This window comes from Saimiri boliviensis, chromosome X (genome assembly GCF_048565385.1).
Source record: "Saimiri boliviensis isolate mSaiBol1 chromosome X, mSaiBol1.pri, whole genome shotgun sequence".
Taxonomy (NCBI): Eukaryota; Metazoa; Chordata; class Mammalia; order Primates; family Cebidae; genus Saimiri; species Saimiri boliviensis.
In genome coordinates, this window is record NC_133470.1 from 100,984,822 (window position 1) to 101,003,195 (window position 18,374).

Consider the following 18,374-nt stretch of genomic DNA (forward strand, 5'->3'; position numbering starts at 1 on the left):
TGACTCCCTTACAAGTAGGAACGACTTTGTAGGAGCAGTAATTGGCATTTGAGAAAACACTATTTGTCCATATTTTTCCTGTCAGTGGATATTAAACAGGTGAGTCAGGTCCTCTACTAGGCGCTGGGGATGAAGCGAAGTGGAAAGACATGGCCTCAGCTCGAAGGAGCCATAGCCAGTGGGAAGACAAACATATGAGCAAACCATAATACTGCCACAAGATGATGGGGTTAAAGGAAGTTTGGTGAAAATACAATGAGAACATAGCAGTAGGAGCCTCTCAGTCTGCCTTAGGGCATTGAGGAAAGCCAAACGTAGGAGGTAACATTAGAGGTAAGACGAAATGCACAAACAGAATTGGCCAGGTGAGTGATCAGGGGAGGGGCAAGAATCTCGAGCAGTCTTCTCTTGGCCTGTTATTCTTTCCTAGCAAAGTAAAAAGGACAAGTTCCTTAAAGGTAGCCTCTTGGTGCCTCAAGGGCAGGGTGAGTGTGTGTGCTCAGCAGTGGCCCGGGACATGGCTTGGGAAAGTAAAACAGCTGTGGACTGCTGGGCCTGCCTCCCAGGGTTACCACTACTTGACTCTTCCTGCCTTCAGACAGGTGTCACCTCCTCCCCATGCCATCAGGATCACAGCCTTCACTTTTTCTTGAATTCATTATGGAAATTCCATATTTAATTGTGTTTTTTTCCCCCTAGGCAAAGATCCATCTTCAAAATTGAAAATGTCAATTAAAAATATAAAGAAGATGCCGCCCAAGCTGGTATTTCTACGAGACAGTGACAGCCAGGTCTATAAAGAGCCAAAGGCATATTGTAATAGTGATTTAAAAACCTACAGACCAAAAAGCGCGAAAGACACTTCAACACAGTCATTCATTTCAAGGTGAGTCACTTAGCCAGCTTATCTAAATAAACTTGGCAGGATTATGATTGACATTCTTAGAATGCTAAATAATATTATCTCTTGAGCTCATGTTTGTACCAAACATGATGTCATGTATTTGACTTAACAGAAATAAACTCATCCCCACAACAGTCTTGCTAGGTAAGGATCATCATCCCCGTTTATAAAGACAAGGAGACTGAGGTGCAGAGAGGCTAGGGGCTTCATTTGCCCAATATCCTGCTATTTAAAGGGCTGAGCCCAAATTCAATTCCAGATACATCTTGCTCCAAACTACTTTTGTTCACAGTGATTAATGTTATCTCATAAAGTCGGGCAGTAAGACACTTATTGAATGATTGCTATCTACCAGGCATTTTATATTACCCGTTTCAATTATCATCACAACTCTGAGTGTGACAGTAATATCATTTTATTTATTTTTATTTTTTATATTTTTTAAGAGAAGAGGTTTCACCATGTTGCCCAGGCTGGTCTTGAACACCTGGGCTCAAGTGATCTGCCCACCGTGGCCTCCCAAAGTGCTGGGATTACAGGCATGAGCCACTGCACCCAGCCATAATATGCTCATTTTCAGTGTAAGGAAACAAGGTCCGAGGTTAGGTCAGGAAAGCAGGAACCAATTCATGGAAAGGAACGCTATTCACCTGCAAGGCCCACAGGAACAGGAGTCTGCTGAGAGGGGCGGTGATGTGGAAGGAACACTAGAGCTAGAGAACCTGCACCAGTTCTGTCACTACATGTCATTGGCCACATCCTTGACCAATCTAAGGGAGGGACAGGGTTTCTGGAGTCCCACATGCTTAGCTGCTCCTACTCCTGGTGCTTCTGTGGGACCAAGGGCTTTCTGGAATACAGTTTGAAAATCAGTGTGTCTGTGATCTCTAGGGTTCCTTTTAGCCATCCTGTTTATGATTTGGAAAATATTTTTTAATTCCAAGGCATTTCTTAGAAGTTAATCAAAGGACAGAGCTTCTTTTAGGACAGAGCCTTGGTGTGGCAATAATTGGGATTCTAACCAAACTGTCTCTTTCCAGACCATCTACTAAAAGAATGACCAGTCGTACAACAAAAACCAGAAACGCAGATGAAACCAATACCACCAACAGATCCTCTGTTAGTATGAATTATGAGCAGCAGCATATCTGTGATAAGATTACCAACATTGTAAGTCACACCAGACTGTCTTTGTCACATTTTTCTCCTGACAGCCACAAACAAAATCTGGATTCCATGACATGTTGCCAAAGTTTCCAGACACCTTTAGACGATAAGAGAAGCAGCAAACCTGTTTATTCTATTCAGGTAATGCCTCATCTCATCTACCTTTTTCTTGAAAGGCAATTGACCCCGAAACCCCCTCCCCCGCTTTTAGCTGTTCCAGAGCAGTCTTTGCACCACATAGCTTTGGAAGAGAAGATAGTTACGGGTCTGCAGGAATGATGTGAGAGTCTTCCATTAAGCTGGTTTTGAGAGAGTAGAGAGTAGATGACTTGATTCTAATTTTTATGTCCCACATTTTCTGCCAGATAAAAAAAATAAGTTCTGGCCAGGTGTGGTGACTCGCACCTATAATCTCAGCACTTTGGGAGGCCGAGGTGGGCAGATCACTTGAGGTCAGCAGTTTGAGACCAGCCTGGCCAACATGGTGAAACCCCCAGCTCTACTAAAAATACAAAAATTAGCTGTGTGTGGTAGTGCATGCCTGTAAGCCCAGCTACTTGGGAGACTGAGGCAGGAGAATCACTTAAACCTGGGAGGCGGAGGTTGCAGTGAGCCGAGATCACACTACTGCACTCCAGCCTGGGCGACAGTACAAGACTCTTTCTCAAAAAAAAAAAAACAAAACAAAAAAAAACTTCAAACTTACATCTCAGACTCCTCTTAGCTCCTGGTCTGCCGGTTGCTTGGCAAGCACGCAAACATTTGCTTAGCGCAGAATATTAGGGAGGTCTTTGGAATAGCCTCAACCTATGTTTCCAAAACTGGAAGCCCCTTGTTTTTCTTTCCTTGAGAAGCTCTCTTTGAAATTGAGAAACACCTTAGGCTTGGTCGGGAGCTGGGGAAGGGGAGGACATTCATAGGATCACCAGTATGTCAGCAAGTCCAGGAGCATGAAGCGAGGCCAGGGACAAGTTGCTGTGAGACTAGTATCTTCTCTACTCATCTTTCTTTTATTTTTCCCTCTGGTCAGTTATGTAAACTTTTCTCAGCCTGGAAGGTAAATACATCGTCCACTTAGATAACTCAACTCCTGGTCCGTCGGTCCTCAAATTTTTTGCTTCTGACTTGAACCTGGCAAAGGATGTGACATCAAAAAATTAAGGAAGCTTCAGAAGGTCACCTTGATGTATGTCTCAGAAGATGCACAAATCATCTTCTCTTGTTTCTAAGCAAGAGTTCTGAGTAAAGTGTTGTTTCTGTTTTGTTTGGAAAATCACCATTGTCTCTCTTTCTTGTGTTTTCCTATCAACGTGTTTGCTGGAGTGAGTGTGTATCAAGGTTACTTTCCTGAAACTGTAACTGTAGAGTTTCTAGAAGAATCTGATTGCAGAACTAATTCTCTTTCAGTATATATTTGAAATCTTAAAGTAATGCTTTTTCTTTTTTTTAATTGAGAGTCTCACCCTGTCACCCAGGCTGCAGTACGGTGGCGCGATCTCAGCTCACTGCAACCTCCACCTCCTGGTCTCAAGCAATTCTCCTGTCTCAGCCTCCTGAGTGGCTGGGATTACAGACATGCACCACCACGCCTGGCTAATTTTTTGTATTTTGAGTAGAGATGGGGTTTCACCATGTTGGCTAGGCTGGTCTTGCACTCCTGGCCTCCAGTGATCCACCCGCCTCTGGAAGTGCTGGGATTATAGGTGTGAGCCACCACACCTGGCCAAGTAATGCTTTTTCTGTATACCAGTGACAATTTTGAGAGCTCAATACTCACAGTTGATCTTGTAGAGAACATAATAGATTATGCAAGGGCCGCAGGATTGCTCACAAGAGCTGTGTCACATTGTTTCTAATATACGAAAACCATAATTGTATTTTACCATGATATATGTATATTTTTACCTCTACCCATCTGTGCCAGTGAGTATACAGGTACTAATAGCTTCAAATGTTGGGAGTCCTGTAAAACTCCATCTTGGAACAGTCAGCACGTTTCATGCTTTGTCAGTGTTTCCTTTTGAAGGACACATTGGGGTTTATCTACAGAAATATATATTCTTTTTATTGTGTACATAAAGGAGTACATGGCTGTTATCTCTTGGGTAATGTTTAATTCCTATAAATGTTTCAAGTATTTTTCTGCCTGTACTCTCCAGTTCTGTCCTTGAGTATACACTCAGGCTTGAGATGTAATCAAAATTTGCTTGCCTTTCCCTAGCCACTGGCTGTCAGTGAGTTCCCGTGATGGGCACACAGAAATGCACACAGATGTACATATATGTATGCATGCACACACCATATATGTTTCCATAAAACTCAAATGCAGATGATATTGCTAATGAATTTTCAGTGTTGAATCGCAAATAGTCCAAACCAGGTCAGTGTTCCTTTTGGCCGCCAGTCTTGGATTAGTAAAAGGAAGTAATTCTTTCAGATTCCCTGGTTCTTTGCCACTTAGAGTACTGTGCCTTTGATATAGAATAGAGCGGGTTACCTTTGGTTTAAACACTATTTTTATATACTACCTCTTTTGTATATAAAGCAGAGACAATCATCCTAACAAATGAGTTTCTGTTATTTTTCTGCACAAATGTCGTGTTGAAGCACTCTGTTACAGTTCCATATAAATGTGTGCTATATGAAGTAAACTTTACAGATAAAACAGGAGTTTTTTTCATTATAATACTAAAAAAATAAAATGTACTGGTGGTGGTATAAAGGTGACACCAATCGTTGGCCAAGCTGTGAACAGAGGCAGCCAGCAAATTCAATGAACAAGGATGAAATCTTCTGATCTCCCTCTTCATCCAGTTGGTGATTTGGCAGAGTTCCACTTCTGGAATAGAAAGATGTGAGGTTGTTTGTTTGTTTTAGAAACAAGATCTCACTCTGTGGCCCACATTGGAGTGCAGTGGCATGATCATAGCTCACTGCAGCCTCAAACTCTGATGTTCATGCAGTCCTCCAGCCTCAGCCTCCTGAGTAGCTGGGACCACAGGCATGGCACCATGTCTGGCTTTTTGTTGTTGTTGTTTTTATGTTTCCCAGGCTGGTCTTGAACGACTGGCCCTAAGTGATCTTCCTACCCCAACCTCCAAAAGTGCTGTGATTACAGGAATGAGCCACCACACGCAGCCTAGATGTGCATTTCCAAGCTCTGGTTGTCTTCCTGCAACTATTTCAGTGCTTGTTACTCTTCCCTGTTATGGTTCTGTTGTGTAAGTTGAGGCTTATTACTACAGTATCTTTTGATTTTCTTTAAAAAATATATGTTTTGCTGTTTCTTTCTTGCCCTGTTTTATGGTGCTGACCTTGCTTTTTTCTATCATAATAAAAATCATAACCTAAAAGTCACCATTTTAACCATTTTAAAGTGCATATTCACAAGGCTGTGCAGCTATACCCACTATGTAGTTTTGGGCATTTCATCACCCTGAAAAGAAAATCTGTGCCCTTTAAGCAATCACTCCCCTTTCCCTCCTCCCCTCACCGCTTTAATTCTCAAATTTGGTGCTCACCTTGGATGAGGAAAACCCTCTTGCTTTAAAAAAGTCTGGGCCTGCAAGCTCAGGCAGTTAATTGTGCTCTTTTACATACTCAATGACATCACCGTTACTGTGAGTGGCAAAACAAATGTTCTGATCTGCCTGTGAGTGTTTAGTTTCCAACCTTCAATCATGCTTTATTCCAGCAGTCCCCAACCTTTTTGACACCAGGGACTGGTTTTGTGGAAGACAATTTTTCCATGCACCTTTGGTGGGTGCGGTGTGGTGGTTTTAGGATGATTCAAGTGCATTACACTTACTGTGTATTTTATTTCTATTATTATTACATTGTAATATATAATGAAGTAATTATACAACTCACCATATTGTAGAATCAGTGAGAGCCCTGAGCTTGTTTTCCTGTAACTAGACGGTCCCATCTGATGGTAGACAGTGTCAGATCATCAGGCATTAGATTCTCATAAGGAGTGCATAGCCTAGATTCCTCACATGCGTGGTTCACAATAGGGTGAGCAGTCCTCTGAGAATCTAATGCCACCACTGCTCTGACAGGAGGTAGAGCTCGGACGGCAATGCAGGTGATGGGGAGCCACTATACAGATGAAGCTTTGCTTGCCTGCCATTCACCTTCTGCTCTGTGACCCAGTTCCTAACAGGCCACAGACCAGCACCAGGCTGTGGCCCAAGGGGTAGGGACCCCTCCTTTACTAGGTTTTATTTATTTATATATTTATTTATTTATTTATTTATTTATTTATTTTGATGGGGCAAGGTCCTGGTTTATCCCATCTTTGGGGTCTGGTGCTTATGAGAATGGTGGTAGCCATTCCCCACTGAACATGCTAGAGCATTCTGTATACTTTTGAATCAGTACAAACTAGACATATCCCATTCCTGTCAAATATATCACCTCCATGTGTCTCATCTGAGCTGGAAACTCTTTACTGCCAAGTGTGGCGCCAGGTTCTGTTGATCCATCCATTTAAACTGTCTACCAGGATGTTCCTGTTTACAAGGCCATGGTGATGGACATTGACCTAGCCTTCCCCTGACGCTTTGCTGCCTCACATTTCCCTTCCTGGTGTCCTCTCCCTGGAGGGACAGACCCCTGGCCTCTAGCAGCAGATTCTGCACATCAGCGCATTTTCTGCTCCTGTGTCATTGTAGACACTGCCTGTGGAATGAAGCTTTTAACAGCTCCAATCCCTAAAAAGCACAAGAATGCAGTGTGAAATACCGTAAAGAGTGCCAGACAGACCCCTGAAGACCTGAACCCAGCCGAGAGGGCTGCTAGCTCCCACGTGACTTTGTGCACATTGTTGCTCCTCTCTGATCCCTGTTCCTTATCTGTCAAATGAGGGGGCTCTGCTACAATCTCTGCAACCTTTTCAGTTCTGAGACTCCACTGTTCTCGAATACCTCTAATAGCAGCTAGGGCCAAGGAGCCAGGGCATAGAAGCAGGCTGTGCATGACATTTTATCATGCCAGGGGGCAATTCCCTATCATTTTCAGTGACCCCACCCCTGTCAGTGCCTGGCTGGCCTGGTTGGTTGAAACAGGCTCCAAAACAGCCTCCTTGCCTAGAGGCTGTAACCAGTCCAATTACAGTGTTTCCAGATGGGTTTTAGGCACCCAAATAATTTGAATTTCCCCAATTGCGTTGTAATCGTTGTAGTTAGATTTACATGTGCAATACGCCAGGTACTTGATAGGCATTTTATTTTATTTTGTTTTATTTTATTTATTTTTTGAGATAGTCTTGCTCTGTCACCCAGGCTGGAGCGCAATTCTCCTACCTCAGCCTCCGGAGTAGCTGTGATTACAGGCATGCACCAGCACACTTGACTAATTTTTGTATTTTTAGTAGAGACATGGTTTCACCATATTGGCCAGGCTGGTCTCAAACTCCTGACTTCAAGCGATCTTACTGCCTCGGCCTCCCAAGGTGTTGGGATTACAGGCATGAGCCACCGTGCCCCGCCAGGCATTTTCAATGCTCACAACAACCCTATGAGGTGTGGGTATTCATTTATGCCTGTGAGGACACGGAGATTTGTGGAGAGCAGCATTTGTTCCAGGTCACACAACTGGAAAGAGGCAGAGCTGATGTTCAAACCCAAGTTTGTCCCTCCAGCCAACAACCCACACTGCTTTGGGAGTGGACATAGTGTCTTGAGGCTTGCAGGGTGGGTCACAGACACCAGAGCAGTGTCTTCGGTGCTGGGGACAAAATCTTTGCTAGCATTGAGGGCTTTTACTGGGTGCCAGTCCCCTCACTAAGCACTTGTATTATATCCCCCGCATGGGATTCTGCAAAGTAGAAATTTTAGGTCTCACAGATGAAGGATCAAGCTCAGAGAGGTTAAGTAACTTGCCCAAGGTCTTATGACCAGAAAGTGGCTGAGAAGCCGGGATTTGAACACTGGTAGCCTGGTGCCAGAGCCCACTGATTAACCACAAGCAGAGAGGTTCTTGACATTCTGATCCCATTCATTATGAGGGAGAAAATGTTTCTCTGCTGACAAATTGTTAAGTGGAAATTTACCCTCATTTCTCCTGAGCCTTATGGATGTCGCTCTTAGAATCACATATTCAACAAAGTGTCTTATAAGTACTGAGCACCGTGCATGCTGGTTTTATTGTGATGTGTGCATTCGTATGACAATTTAGTGTCATAAGTGATATGCTAGAGGTGTGCCCAGGGTGTGGCTTGTCACTTATTAGCTGTGGGACTTTGGGCAAGCTTCTTAACCTGTTTTCTCATCTGGGAAATGGGAGCAATGGTGTGTGTCGGCCGTGAGGGTTAGCTCTGATATGTGTAGGTGCTTCACAAGATGCAGAAGTGTGAAGGGCAGGCATCGCGAAGCAAGCAACAGCTAGCAGCAGACTCCGGATAGGCCTCAGTCTCCCGGGTGAGGGTGGTGGAGGCGGTCTTGGGACTTTGGGCCAAGTGGCAGAGTGGTGGGACTGGGAATTTTAGACCAGCATGGTTTTTCCTCCACAGTGCTCAAACCATCTACTCAGGTTTTGCTGGCCAAGCAGGCTACAAGGGCAAAGGGATAGCAGGAGTAAGGGAAAGGAATGCAGTGCAGAGAATAGAATCTAGGGCAGATGGGGAGGGGCATCATGGTGGGAAGGGGCTGAGAAGGAGGGTGCACTAAGGACTGCAGGGCAAGGAACTGGCACAGTGAGAAAGACTTTGGAATGGGAAACAGCACGTGGGTAGGATCCAGAGCGTAAGCTGGGGCCAAAGCCCTTAGTGAAGGCAGTGAGGCCCCCCTCTCCATCCCAGGTCTGTCTCCTCTCCCCTCTCCCCACGGGGCTCCTTTCCTTGCTGTAGCCTCAGGAACTCAGCCAGAGGGGGCAGCCTCTCCCCATCCCCCAACGCAGCCTCATTTTCCTGGGGCCCCAGATGACTAGATAGACTTCATTGGTTTCAAGGTTTTCACAGCTAACTTCTGTAAGGAAACACACACACACACAAGGGGATGTGCCACATTCCTGAAGGTGCTCATGGTTTCTTGCTGACAGATTCAGTGCCCTTCTCAGAAGGCAAATGTTAGCACCAAAGGGCGTCTGCCCTTTGCTTTTATTACCCTCAGCATGGGGCCCAGTTAAGACTAACACCCTCTCCTCCCACCCAGTTCTGCCTGGAGTTTGACAAGGGGCCATTATGGTCTGAAGGCCCTTCCACTGGGAGGAGAGTTCAGCAGACACCTGTCGCATGGGGCCTCCTGTGCTGTGCTGTAAGGGTCACATGGGTTGGCGCAGGTTAGATGACCCAAGAACACAAGCCTCAGAGGTGAATGAAAGACACTTTGAGCATGAAAGTGCTCAAAGTGAAGCTCAATGAAAGATGGTTTGAGCACTGTGTGGTACTAGGCTAGCGGCAACTGCGGAGCCTCAATGCCAGGCCAACCCCTGCCTCTGCCCAGAGCATCCCTGCGTGTTCCCTCTAACTGAAGTGCATGGGCCCAAAGGGGCAGCCTCCTCAGTGAGCCATGCCCACAAGAAGCAGCAAGGATCTCATTCGGCTGTCAAGTGGAGGGAGCCGTGGTTGAGGTGGTCACGTTCAACCTGGACCCTGGGCTCCAGAGAGCACAAAGGGAAAGGCACAGCAAGGAAGCACCCAAAAGACAGGGACCGAGATGGTTTCTCAGCACCATGATTCATTGGGGGAGTCAGGGATTCCCTCCCCAATCCCCTGGCCAAATGAAACCAAGTCATCATTTTTCAGGAATGTAAAAATCTGGGAAATACCATTTCAGGTCAGAGTGGTTTCTTTCTTTCTTTTTTTTTTTTTTTAACTCAATCAAATGTGGTATTTACAGGTTTGTTTATAATACCTATGTTCTGTACAACTGCACTGAACTGAGTATATTCTGGAAGGAAAAGAAGTCATTTGGGTTTCTGCGTCAGGAGTATCACCTTAGAGTGATTCCACCCAGCAGAATGAAAAGACAGGAGGCAGGTTATTCATATGCTGCTTTATTTCTGTAAGGATACACTGAAACGTTAGAGGATAATAGCTAATGACAGAATGTAGAAATGAGGCATCGCTTCTCTAACCACTCCTACAAGAATGTTAGTATGTATTGTCATTACATGTTTACTTTTGATAGTCTCATTATACTATGTCATATAATAATGTAGAATACAGTTAAGTAGGGGATCCTGCATTTCAGGTAAAGTGGTAGATAGAAATTCAGATTTCCTCTTGAGGATAAGTCCTAGGAATCACAAGAGAAGGGACTTTACAGTCCTCATTAACACAGGAACACAGAGCAGACAACTACTACGTTACAAGGGATTCAACTCATCACTTTTGAGAAATGTCATATCCATGTTGATGACAGCCCTGGCGCCTGCTCAACTCCCTCTCTAGAGTTTGGCGGTTACTTCTGTAGGATGAATTTCAACACTGCAGGAACATCTGAGGGGGGCTAAAATATTTTCATGCAAAGTTTCCAAACCCATAAACTATTTTACTATCAATTAAAAACAAAAAAAATTAATTAAAAGCAATAAAAAGGACAGCAGGGTTAGTTTTGTTAAGCTTCCAGAGTATCTGTGGTGACGATGTTGCTCTGAAACAGGCTCGTTTTCTCAGGTCTGCCTACACTTCCCACATCACCTGCATGTTCCATGCTTTAAAGTAGGAACGCTCAGAACCATGCCACACGGGGAAACCAAACGTTAGTACGGGGATAGGTCAGTTTAGAATTACAGCTAAGTTCAAATGTTAATTTTCTGGAAATTCATGTTAGTCATTTGAAAGCACAAAAGAACAGAAGGAAGGGCAGAGTTCTGATGAGGAAGTTAAACCATGCATGTCAGTAAGTTCTTTTCCTGCTCACAGAATAGGGTGAGCAGTGAGTCGGAGCAGCCGCTCCGACTCTGGCATGTCACGTGTCTACACGGTGGGTCCCAGCTGAGGCGTGAGAGGCAGCTCAGTGGGCGCTTTATCTCATATGCTTCTTGCTTATATCACTAAGTGGCTAAATGATTAGCACTTTTCTGCTCTATGAGAAACATGCAGAAGAGTCAATCTACCTAAGTTTTTTTTTGTTTGTTTTTTTTGTTTTTTGTTTTTTTTTTTTAATTGCAGCTGGACAGAAATTCACTTTGCTGCAGGGTTGCTTTTTGCTAAATGCTAATATGATCATGGTGTGCCCTTGTTTGAGTAATACTGTAAAATGGGAGAAAAAACAGAAGGAGAACTTTAAAGAGGGGAAAGACCACTCTTCCCCTATTGATGGTAGAGGGCAGAAAGTAAGGACACAAAGAACAAGATTCAAATGCCATTTTACAGGACAGGAGCCCCTGTCAATTTACAGCTTTTTGGCACAGTCGGGACAATACACTTGCTCCTCGTGGAAAACAAAGCGCTTGTTGGCCAGATTCACGGAGCATTTTTTGCAGTGGAAGCAGTAGTCGTGCCAGGATTGTCCTTCATAGGCCACCACACTGGAGCCTTTACCAAACCCTGGGAAAAAAACAAAAGAAAACAAGAAAAACAGCTGAATGAATACAGGTAAGGAAGCTACGATTCAGAGAGATAAAATGACGACCTGCCCCACTCACAGACCGACAAGCACCACAAGAGCCAGTGTCTGCCTGGCTCCCAGACCCCCTCCTCCACTCCATCGTGCACAGTCCCCCACGCCGCCATTGTCCCCCATGCCGCCGCAACCCTGCTATGGCTCTCCAGGACCTGAGAAGAAGCCGGAGCCCAGCCAAGGGCTTCCCTGATGTAAAGACCCCACGTTCCCATGCCACCGCGCTATTGCCCTGTGACTCGCACCGACCTCCCAGCATAACCAGTTTCTTTGATTTAGGTCAGGGCCATGGCATCAAAGTGGCCACCAGGAGGCAAACTTGGGCTGTTCGTGGGGTGTGCACTTACCGGGCCTCGAGGAGCTGCTAAGCTTCGATTTTTTCTATAAAGAACCACCACCCACGAGGGACAAGTCCTCTCTCCACCCGGATGCCTGCCCCGGAGGTTGGCGCTGGGAAACAGGGTGAGAGGCAAGCGTTTCCCGTGGCACACTGGGGGCTTCCTAGCTTTAGAGACTGGGTGGCTCACTCTTGACACAGTCCTTTTCCCTGAGGATGGCAAAAGTCTTCTCAAATGTACATTTCAAGGCTCCCCGGGGAGATGGGAAAATTGGAGGCAAGGGAAAGGGCCCAGGGCACGTGGATCGCGGCCGCGAGATGAGGAATGAAGTGATTAGCTTTGCTGATCGCAAAAACAAATGAACAGAAAACCAAAAAAAACAAAAAACAAAAAAAAAAACCCTGCCAACAGGCACCTCTGAACTAGCCTTCAGCTGTGGGGTGTTACAATCCCAGGTTATCACTCTTCGGCCTCCCCTCCCACTTCCCCTACCCCTCTCCACCCTACCCCACGCCCCTTCTTTCTACCCTCCTCCCGCCCCTCCCCCCAGAATCCTCCTGCAACGGAGCAGTGCCTGCCGGTGGTGGCCGGCAGGTCTCAGGCTTGTGAACTCTCGGCATTGTTAGTCAGCAGTAGTCAGGAAGTGTTCTGTATTGCAAAGCCTAACCTGGCCTCAGGACGAATCCAAACTCTTGGGGGACCTTTAGGATGACAATAGCGGGGGGAGAAGGGCATTCTCTGGGGGCCTTTGTGGATGAAACCGACGACAGGAAAATGAGAGATGGTTACCATGCGCAAAACCTAGCCTGGCAGACTTAGCAAGGACTCTTTAGCCTACCAGTGATGGGGTTCTTGCATCCAGCACACTTCTTGGCCACAAAGTTCTTGTAGCAATCCACGCAGTAATACTGGTCCTCCACAGCGGTGAAACGCTGCCCAGCCAGCTTCTTAGAGCAGGTAACACACACAAAGCAATCGGCATGCCAGGGCTGATCCTGGTAAGTGATTCCTCCAGATGTGATGGCCTAGACCAGGGAGTGTAGCACCGGATTCAGATTCAACAACCATTTTGTTGAATGCCTACTGTGTGCCAGGCACCGTGCTGGGCGCTTTGGTATACAATATCTCATTTAATCTCCACAGCAGCCATGGGAGGCAGGGGCCATTATTATCCCCAGTTTACAGATGAAGACACCAAGGCTCGAAGAAGGCGAGCCCCTATGTGAGGTTGCACAGCCCCTAAGTGGTAGAGGCAGGCCTCTAGAGCCAGGGCTGCCCGGCTCAGCATGCCGTATGGGCCACCCGCACCATGGGGCTGCGCATGCGTACCGACAGCCAACTTGGCTGCGGCACTGCTTTCTAATCCATGGTCTCCTCATCTGTAAAATGGGAATAATAATTCCTACGTCACAGGACTGTCGTGAGGATGGAATGGGATAGTGTGTGTGGAAGTGCTCTGCAAACCGTCAAACACTTCTGGAAACAGCGGTCAATGCCGAACTCCCTTGAAAGCATACCTTGTTGCACTTCACGCAATGCTTGGCAAACTTGGTCTCATGGCAAGTCACGCAGTAGAAGTCCTCCCCTTTAGGGAAGAAGCTTCCAGTCCCGATGACTTGCTTGCAGTTACTGCAGGTGAAGCAGTCTTTGTGCCAGACGGTCCCCTTGTACTCCACGTTTTGATCTCCTGCAGGAGGAAGCAATTGGATGGCCCCACTGACAGGCTCTGCAGGGGGCTGCATCCACTCAGCTCCCCTCCCCAGACCCCTAGAGGTGAGGGGATGCAGGCCCTGCAGTTACTGGCCTCACACTTCCAACTAACCTACCTGTGCTCTAATTGTGCTTGTGCCAACCCGGGATTTCTGTCATGGGCGGGGACCCCAGCATTATTATTTTAGGATCCGATGCCTGAATCCCCCATGCCCCCACCTCTATACCCTGCGTGCACTTAGACATTAAATCAGGGACTGACTGGCCCACAATGACACCCTGAGGAAGAAGCATGCTTTCATCACTTACTACGCCCAAATGAGAAAGCGCTACATACTGTTCACTTCATTCTCTTGCCACAGGCTGTTCTCGCCAGTGTTCTTTAGTCTCCGAGTGTGTGCGTGTGTGCGAGCATATATGTGTACGCATATATACGTGTATGTATATGTGTACATATATATGCTAAGATCTCAAAGCAGCTCAGAGCAACGTTAGCCCCACCGTGACAAGCAAGCCCACATCACATCTGCCCTTAGGGCCTCCTCCCTGGGAACCCGGGGTGGGAAGGGGGCAGTACCTGCCACAATGGCCTTGAAGCACCCCTTGCACCTGGGGGAGTCCTCCCGGGTGGTGCACTTGTTGCACAGGATCTTGTTGTCCTTGGCCACAAAGGTCTCATTGGCCAAGGGGTGAAGGCACTTGGCACAGCGGAAGCAGGTGTCGTGCCAGAAGCGGTTCTTATAGTGCACCTCCTGGAAACCAAGCAGATGGGGGGGGCCGCCATGAGGGGTGCTGGGGGCAGAGGCAGGAGCCCTCCCATAAGGCAGATTTCCCCGAGACTGACCACTGAGATGACACAGTCCCTTACACCTGGGACAGCCTCACAGTGACAGTTCTTATGAGTAATAGGAGGGACGCTGAGATGAGGATAAAAATCTCACAATTCTTAAAATGTTTAGCATGCAATCAAAAGAGCTGGCAGGGGCCTTGGCACCCGTCCAGTTGAGCCCTACATTAAACAGCTCAGGCCACTGTGGCCTGGGGAGTGGAGGAGGCTTCCTTGAGACCTCAAGGTGGCTACAGTGATGCCGGGAAATCCTCACAGCCAGACGCTGCTGCCATGGTTGTGGGGAAGGGACACTCCGAAGCCCAGCCCAGCCCATTGGTATGTGGGGTCGCCCATTACCTTGGAGTCCGCACCGATGGGCTTGCGGCATTCCACGCAGGTGTTGGCACAGAACTTGTCAAAGCACTTCAGGCAGCAGTGGTGGCCATCCTTTTGCACATACTTCTTCCCCTGCAAGGGGTCCCTGCAGTAGTGGCAGTCAAACTTCTCCGCCATGGTGCCCACCTTATAGCTGGAGGGACCTGCGGGGGCAAGCAGACAGGACAAATGACCACCAGAAATGCCCCAGCACCCAGAGGCACCTGCGCAATGCTGCCTTGGAGTTCATGGGGTCTGGGGACCAGGACCCAGCTTCTCCTTCAGCACAGCTGACCACCGGGCACCAAAACAACAGATACTTCAACTATGATTCCAGGAACAAAAGTGCCCCTCGGGGCCAGAAGGCTGATGGCCAGTGACTCCCTGGGGAGATGGTAGAGGCCCACGTTCGGATATACTACTGTGCTGATTCACAAAGGACACAGAGGAGGACAAGGGGATCAGAGCCACGTTGGCCGAGTCACCAGACAGGGGACAGGATGCTGGGAGGTGCGGCCGGGTAGTGCTATTGTGCTGCTGAGCAGTGACCCGACGGAGTGGAGACTTGTGATAGGGCAGGTGGGCGAGAAGCAGTTGTTTTACACAAAGTAAGAGTGTGGGGCAGAGGCTCAAAGGGGCGCAGGAAAGCAGGGGCCCCGCCTGCAGGCAGCAGCTTCTCTGAGCCCACCACGTTTTCATCAAGAAGCCTCTCCACCTGCTTCTGGCTCTTCCTCCTTCATTTTTTAGAGAGGGTAGTATCCTCTGGAGGCTTCCCGTTCCTCCTATCTATAAAATTCTATTCATCAGAATAAAAACTGACAGCTCATTCTGTACAGCAGCAGGCACCTAAGCAATCCTTACTAATTTGTTTAAAATGTTTAAATTGACTTGAAATCTAGGAGAAAAGTGTTAAATTCCTGAATAGATCCTAAAGAGGTTTGTCCAAGACAGTTTACCGACTTTTGAGGCCGGAGCAATATAGCAAGAGAGAACTTACGTACATGGCATTGTCAATTGGTACAGGCAAGTTTGGCAACCGTGAATTATCTGTTATAGTCATGGGTGGCTTTGTGAGCCAAATCAAATCCCCCCTTGATTCAAGCAAGTGAGGATCAATATGCTCATAAAAGTGTAGCCAGTGTCATTATTTGGGATATGTGCTGTTTTAAAAATTATAATCTTAAAATAGAGCCTGGAAAAATTATTCCAAAAATCCCTTCCACTCCCTCCATGTGAACAACCCCTCTTCCCTCCCTGGTCTCCTCCCCAGCTGTGGCCCTAGACAACACGCCTGCAATCCCAAGCATTGCTAAGGCACTCTGCGACTCCCTTTACCAAGGCATTTCTTATAGAATTTTGCCACCCAAAAAGGTACCAAATGTGAGTTTCTACTAGCTCTCAACTTCTTTAAACATATGCTAATTTGTTCCTCTCCCCCTGAAAAAGAAATTTATACGGGTAAATAGATAGCAATTATTTCATTTGCACAGAAAACAGACAAGAATTGAGACTATTTTCTAAAACTATCCACAAACATGGTTATTGTGCTAGCAGACATCCAGTGTAATTTAGAGAGAAAGAATGAGAGAAAGTAAATGAGCAGTTGCCTGGTACTCACCGCAGCTCTTCCACTGACTGAACAGCCCCAAACTCTCACTTTGGGTTCCATTCCCAGGTTTTTTTATACAAACACATGTCCAAGTTATTTGGATCCTGTTGCCATAAGCAACCGAATAGCAGAGAGTGAGCTAAGGAAACCACACCCTGTGTCTGAGAAGCCGCCTGGGCAAAGGCTATTGAACTCTCACTCAGAACCAAGCCTCCAAACAAGGGAAATCAGGCCACTGGACGAGCCACAAGGCCTGCTGCCTCCTACTAACACATAAACAGACCCCCCTCATCTCTAAGGAGCTGGCAGATGAAGCAGATGAGTGACATTCTTGTGCAAGGACAGTTGCTTAGGACAGTTGTGTCACAATTAAGAGACTTAGCAAGTCCAGAGAATGATTCTTTCTTGCACTTTTCTCTAAAAAGCAAACTGGGATGTTCCTTTATATAATGGGTTAGAAACAAAAACCGGAGACACAATGGACGCAGGGCCTATCTCTTTGAACTATGTACTGTTTAGGCAAAGCAGCTTTTAAACTGCTTTTAGCCTCCATGTCTATAGAGAAAGTACCTGTCACAGTGAGAACATATGGAAAATCACTCTCCTTAATCCATTCTTGCTGGTCTTTCCCACGTCACACAGAAGCCTCGTCTTAGCTTTGCCATACTGATATTGTGCCCTCAACAAAGACTTGCTTTCTTGTTAAGGGCTGAGTTGAGAAACCAAATAAAATCTCCAGTAACAGCCAGTGGTAATAAATTAAATTATCAGCTGCTCCTAAATCCCATTTGGCAGGAAAACAGAATTTGTAAGATTAGACAGCACTGGCTTCCTGCATGGCTAGTCACCGTGGCTGCTTTAGCCTTTCAGAGACTGTCTTCTGGACCATACTTGAAAATCCCTCATTCTCTCTTACCAAGGTCTCTATTTAGTATACAACATTGAACCTACTCGCTTTAGTATCACTTGCTTTTGATAATTTTATAAGCAGAAATGGATTCCAAATATTTCTGTTAAAGTACTATATAAAGTTCCACCTAAGGTGACTCAAACCTCTTAGTATTTGAGTCCTAGCTTTATGGTAAAAATACAGGTTAATTTGTGTCATACAGAAATAAAAAAAAAAAACACTAGAAAACACGGTGAATGCCATTTAGAAGTTGAGGTTTTGAAGGAAGGAAAATTGCATTACGGTTCAGAGTACCTGAGAGATCTTACCTGCCATGTCTTTCACACATTAAAACCACACACTTTCAGAACTTTTCTATTACCAATGTAAAGTTCTTCATCATTTAGTCTCATAGTTCTAAAACATGACTTGCTCAGAGTTCTAAGCATCCAGATGATAAAGTAATCCATGGCTCACACGCAAAGATAGAAATAACAAAGGATGTTGAAAACGTCAGACAATGAAGTCACTGGCCACTGTATAATTCCTATAGTGCACGGTCTTAAACCAAGCAAAAGGAAAATTAAATGAAACAACCCCAAGTTAATAGTATCCATAAGAAGAGATTCATCTAATGGTATTTTTGAATCCGAGCTGTAGGCAAGACTTTTTCACTCTCTAGTATGAAAGCTCCAGGATCACCTTACACCTTCTATTCCCTACCACTATATACTTAAACCTACAGTCTGCATCCAGATGGAGAAACATTTCAAAGGGCATATTCTTTTCGAATTGATTTCTACAATTCACTTGAGTCCTTTTAATGTGTGTGGAAACAATTAGTGAAGATAAAACAGGCACTTCTAGGAATGTTGGATTTGTTGCCTAATAAGTAAACAGGCTAGAAATACTTAAAGTATGTTCACAATGTCTATGTCAAATTCTTGAACTTTAGTACTTGTTTTGCCATAAATCAAGTGGAAC

At 46.0% G+C, this 18,374-nt stretch overlaps 2 protein-coding genes across 9 annotated transcripts in view; one reads left to right on the forward strand and one right to left on the reverse strand.

The window, feature by feature from the left end:
• The window catches only part of MAP7D3 (MAP7 domain containing 3), a 34,049-nt gene extending 28,355 nt beyond the window's left edge, over positions 1–5,694 (forward strand). For 2 of the 4 annotated variants that reach the window (XM_074391678.1, XM_074391679.1), the window contains 4 exons: positions 700–886; positions 1,945–2,023; positions 2,119–2,212; positions 3,102–5,694. In XM_074391678.1, coding sequence (XP_074247779.1) covers positions 700–886; positions 1,945–2,023; positions 2,119–2,181 — 329 coding nt within the window. In that variant the 3' untranslated portion in view covers positions 2,182–2,212; positions 3,102–5,694. Of the gene's footprint in view, positions 1–699; positions 887–1,944; positions 2,213–3,101 lie in introns of all 4 variants that reach the window. The other 2 variants (XM_039464056.2, XM_074391677.1) reach the window with 1 other exon arrangement.
• Positions 5,695–10,053: 4,359 nt separating this feature from the next.
• Positions 10,054–18,374, reverse strand: part of FHL1 (four and a half LIM domains 1) — a 65,702-nt gene continuing 57,381 nt past the window's right edge. For 3 of the 5 annotated variants that reach the window (XM_074391683.1, XM_074391680.1, XM_003940741.3), the window contains 6 exons: positions 14,875–15,056; positions 14,266–14,440; positions 13,496–13,665; positions 12,817–13,003; positions 11,988–12,187; positions 10,054–11,567 (listed from right to left, as the gene is read on the reverse strand). In XM_074391683.1, coding sequence (XP_074247784.1) covers positions 11,484–11,567; positions 11,988–12,187; positions 12,817–13,003; positions 13,496–13,665; positions 14,266–14,440; positions 14,875–15,030 — 972 coding nt within the window. In that variant the 5' untranslated portion in view covers positions 15,031–15,056 and the 3' untranslated portion in view covers positions 10,054–11,483. Of the gene's footprint in view, positions 11,568–11,987; positions 12,188–12,816; positions 13,004–13,495; positions 13,666–14,265; positions 14,441–14,874; positions 15,057–16,510; positions 16,688–18,374 lie in introns of those variants that run through there. The other 2 variants (XM_074391682.1, XM_003940740.3) reach the window with 2 other exon arrangements.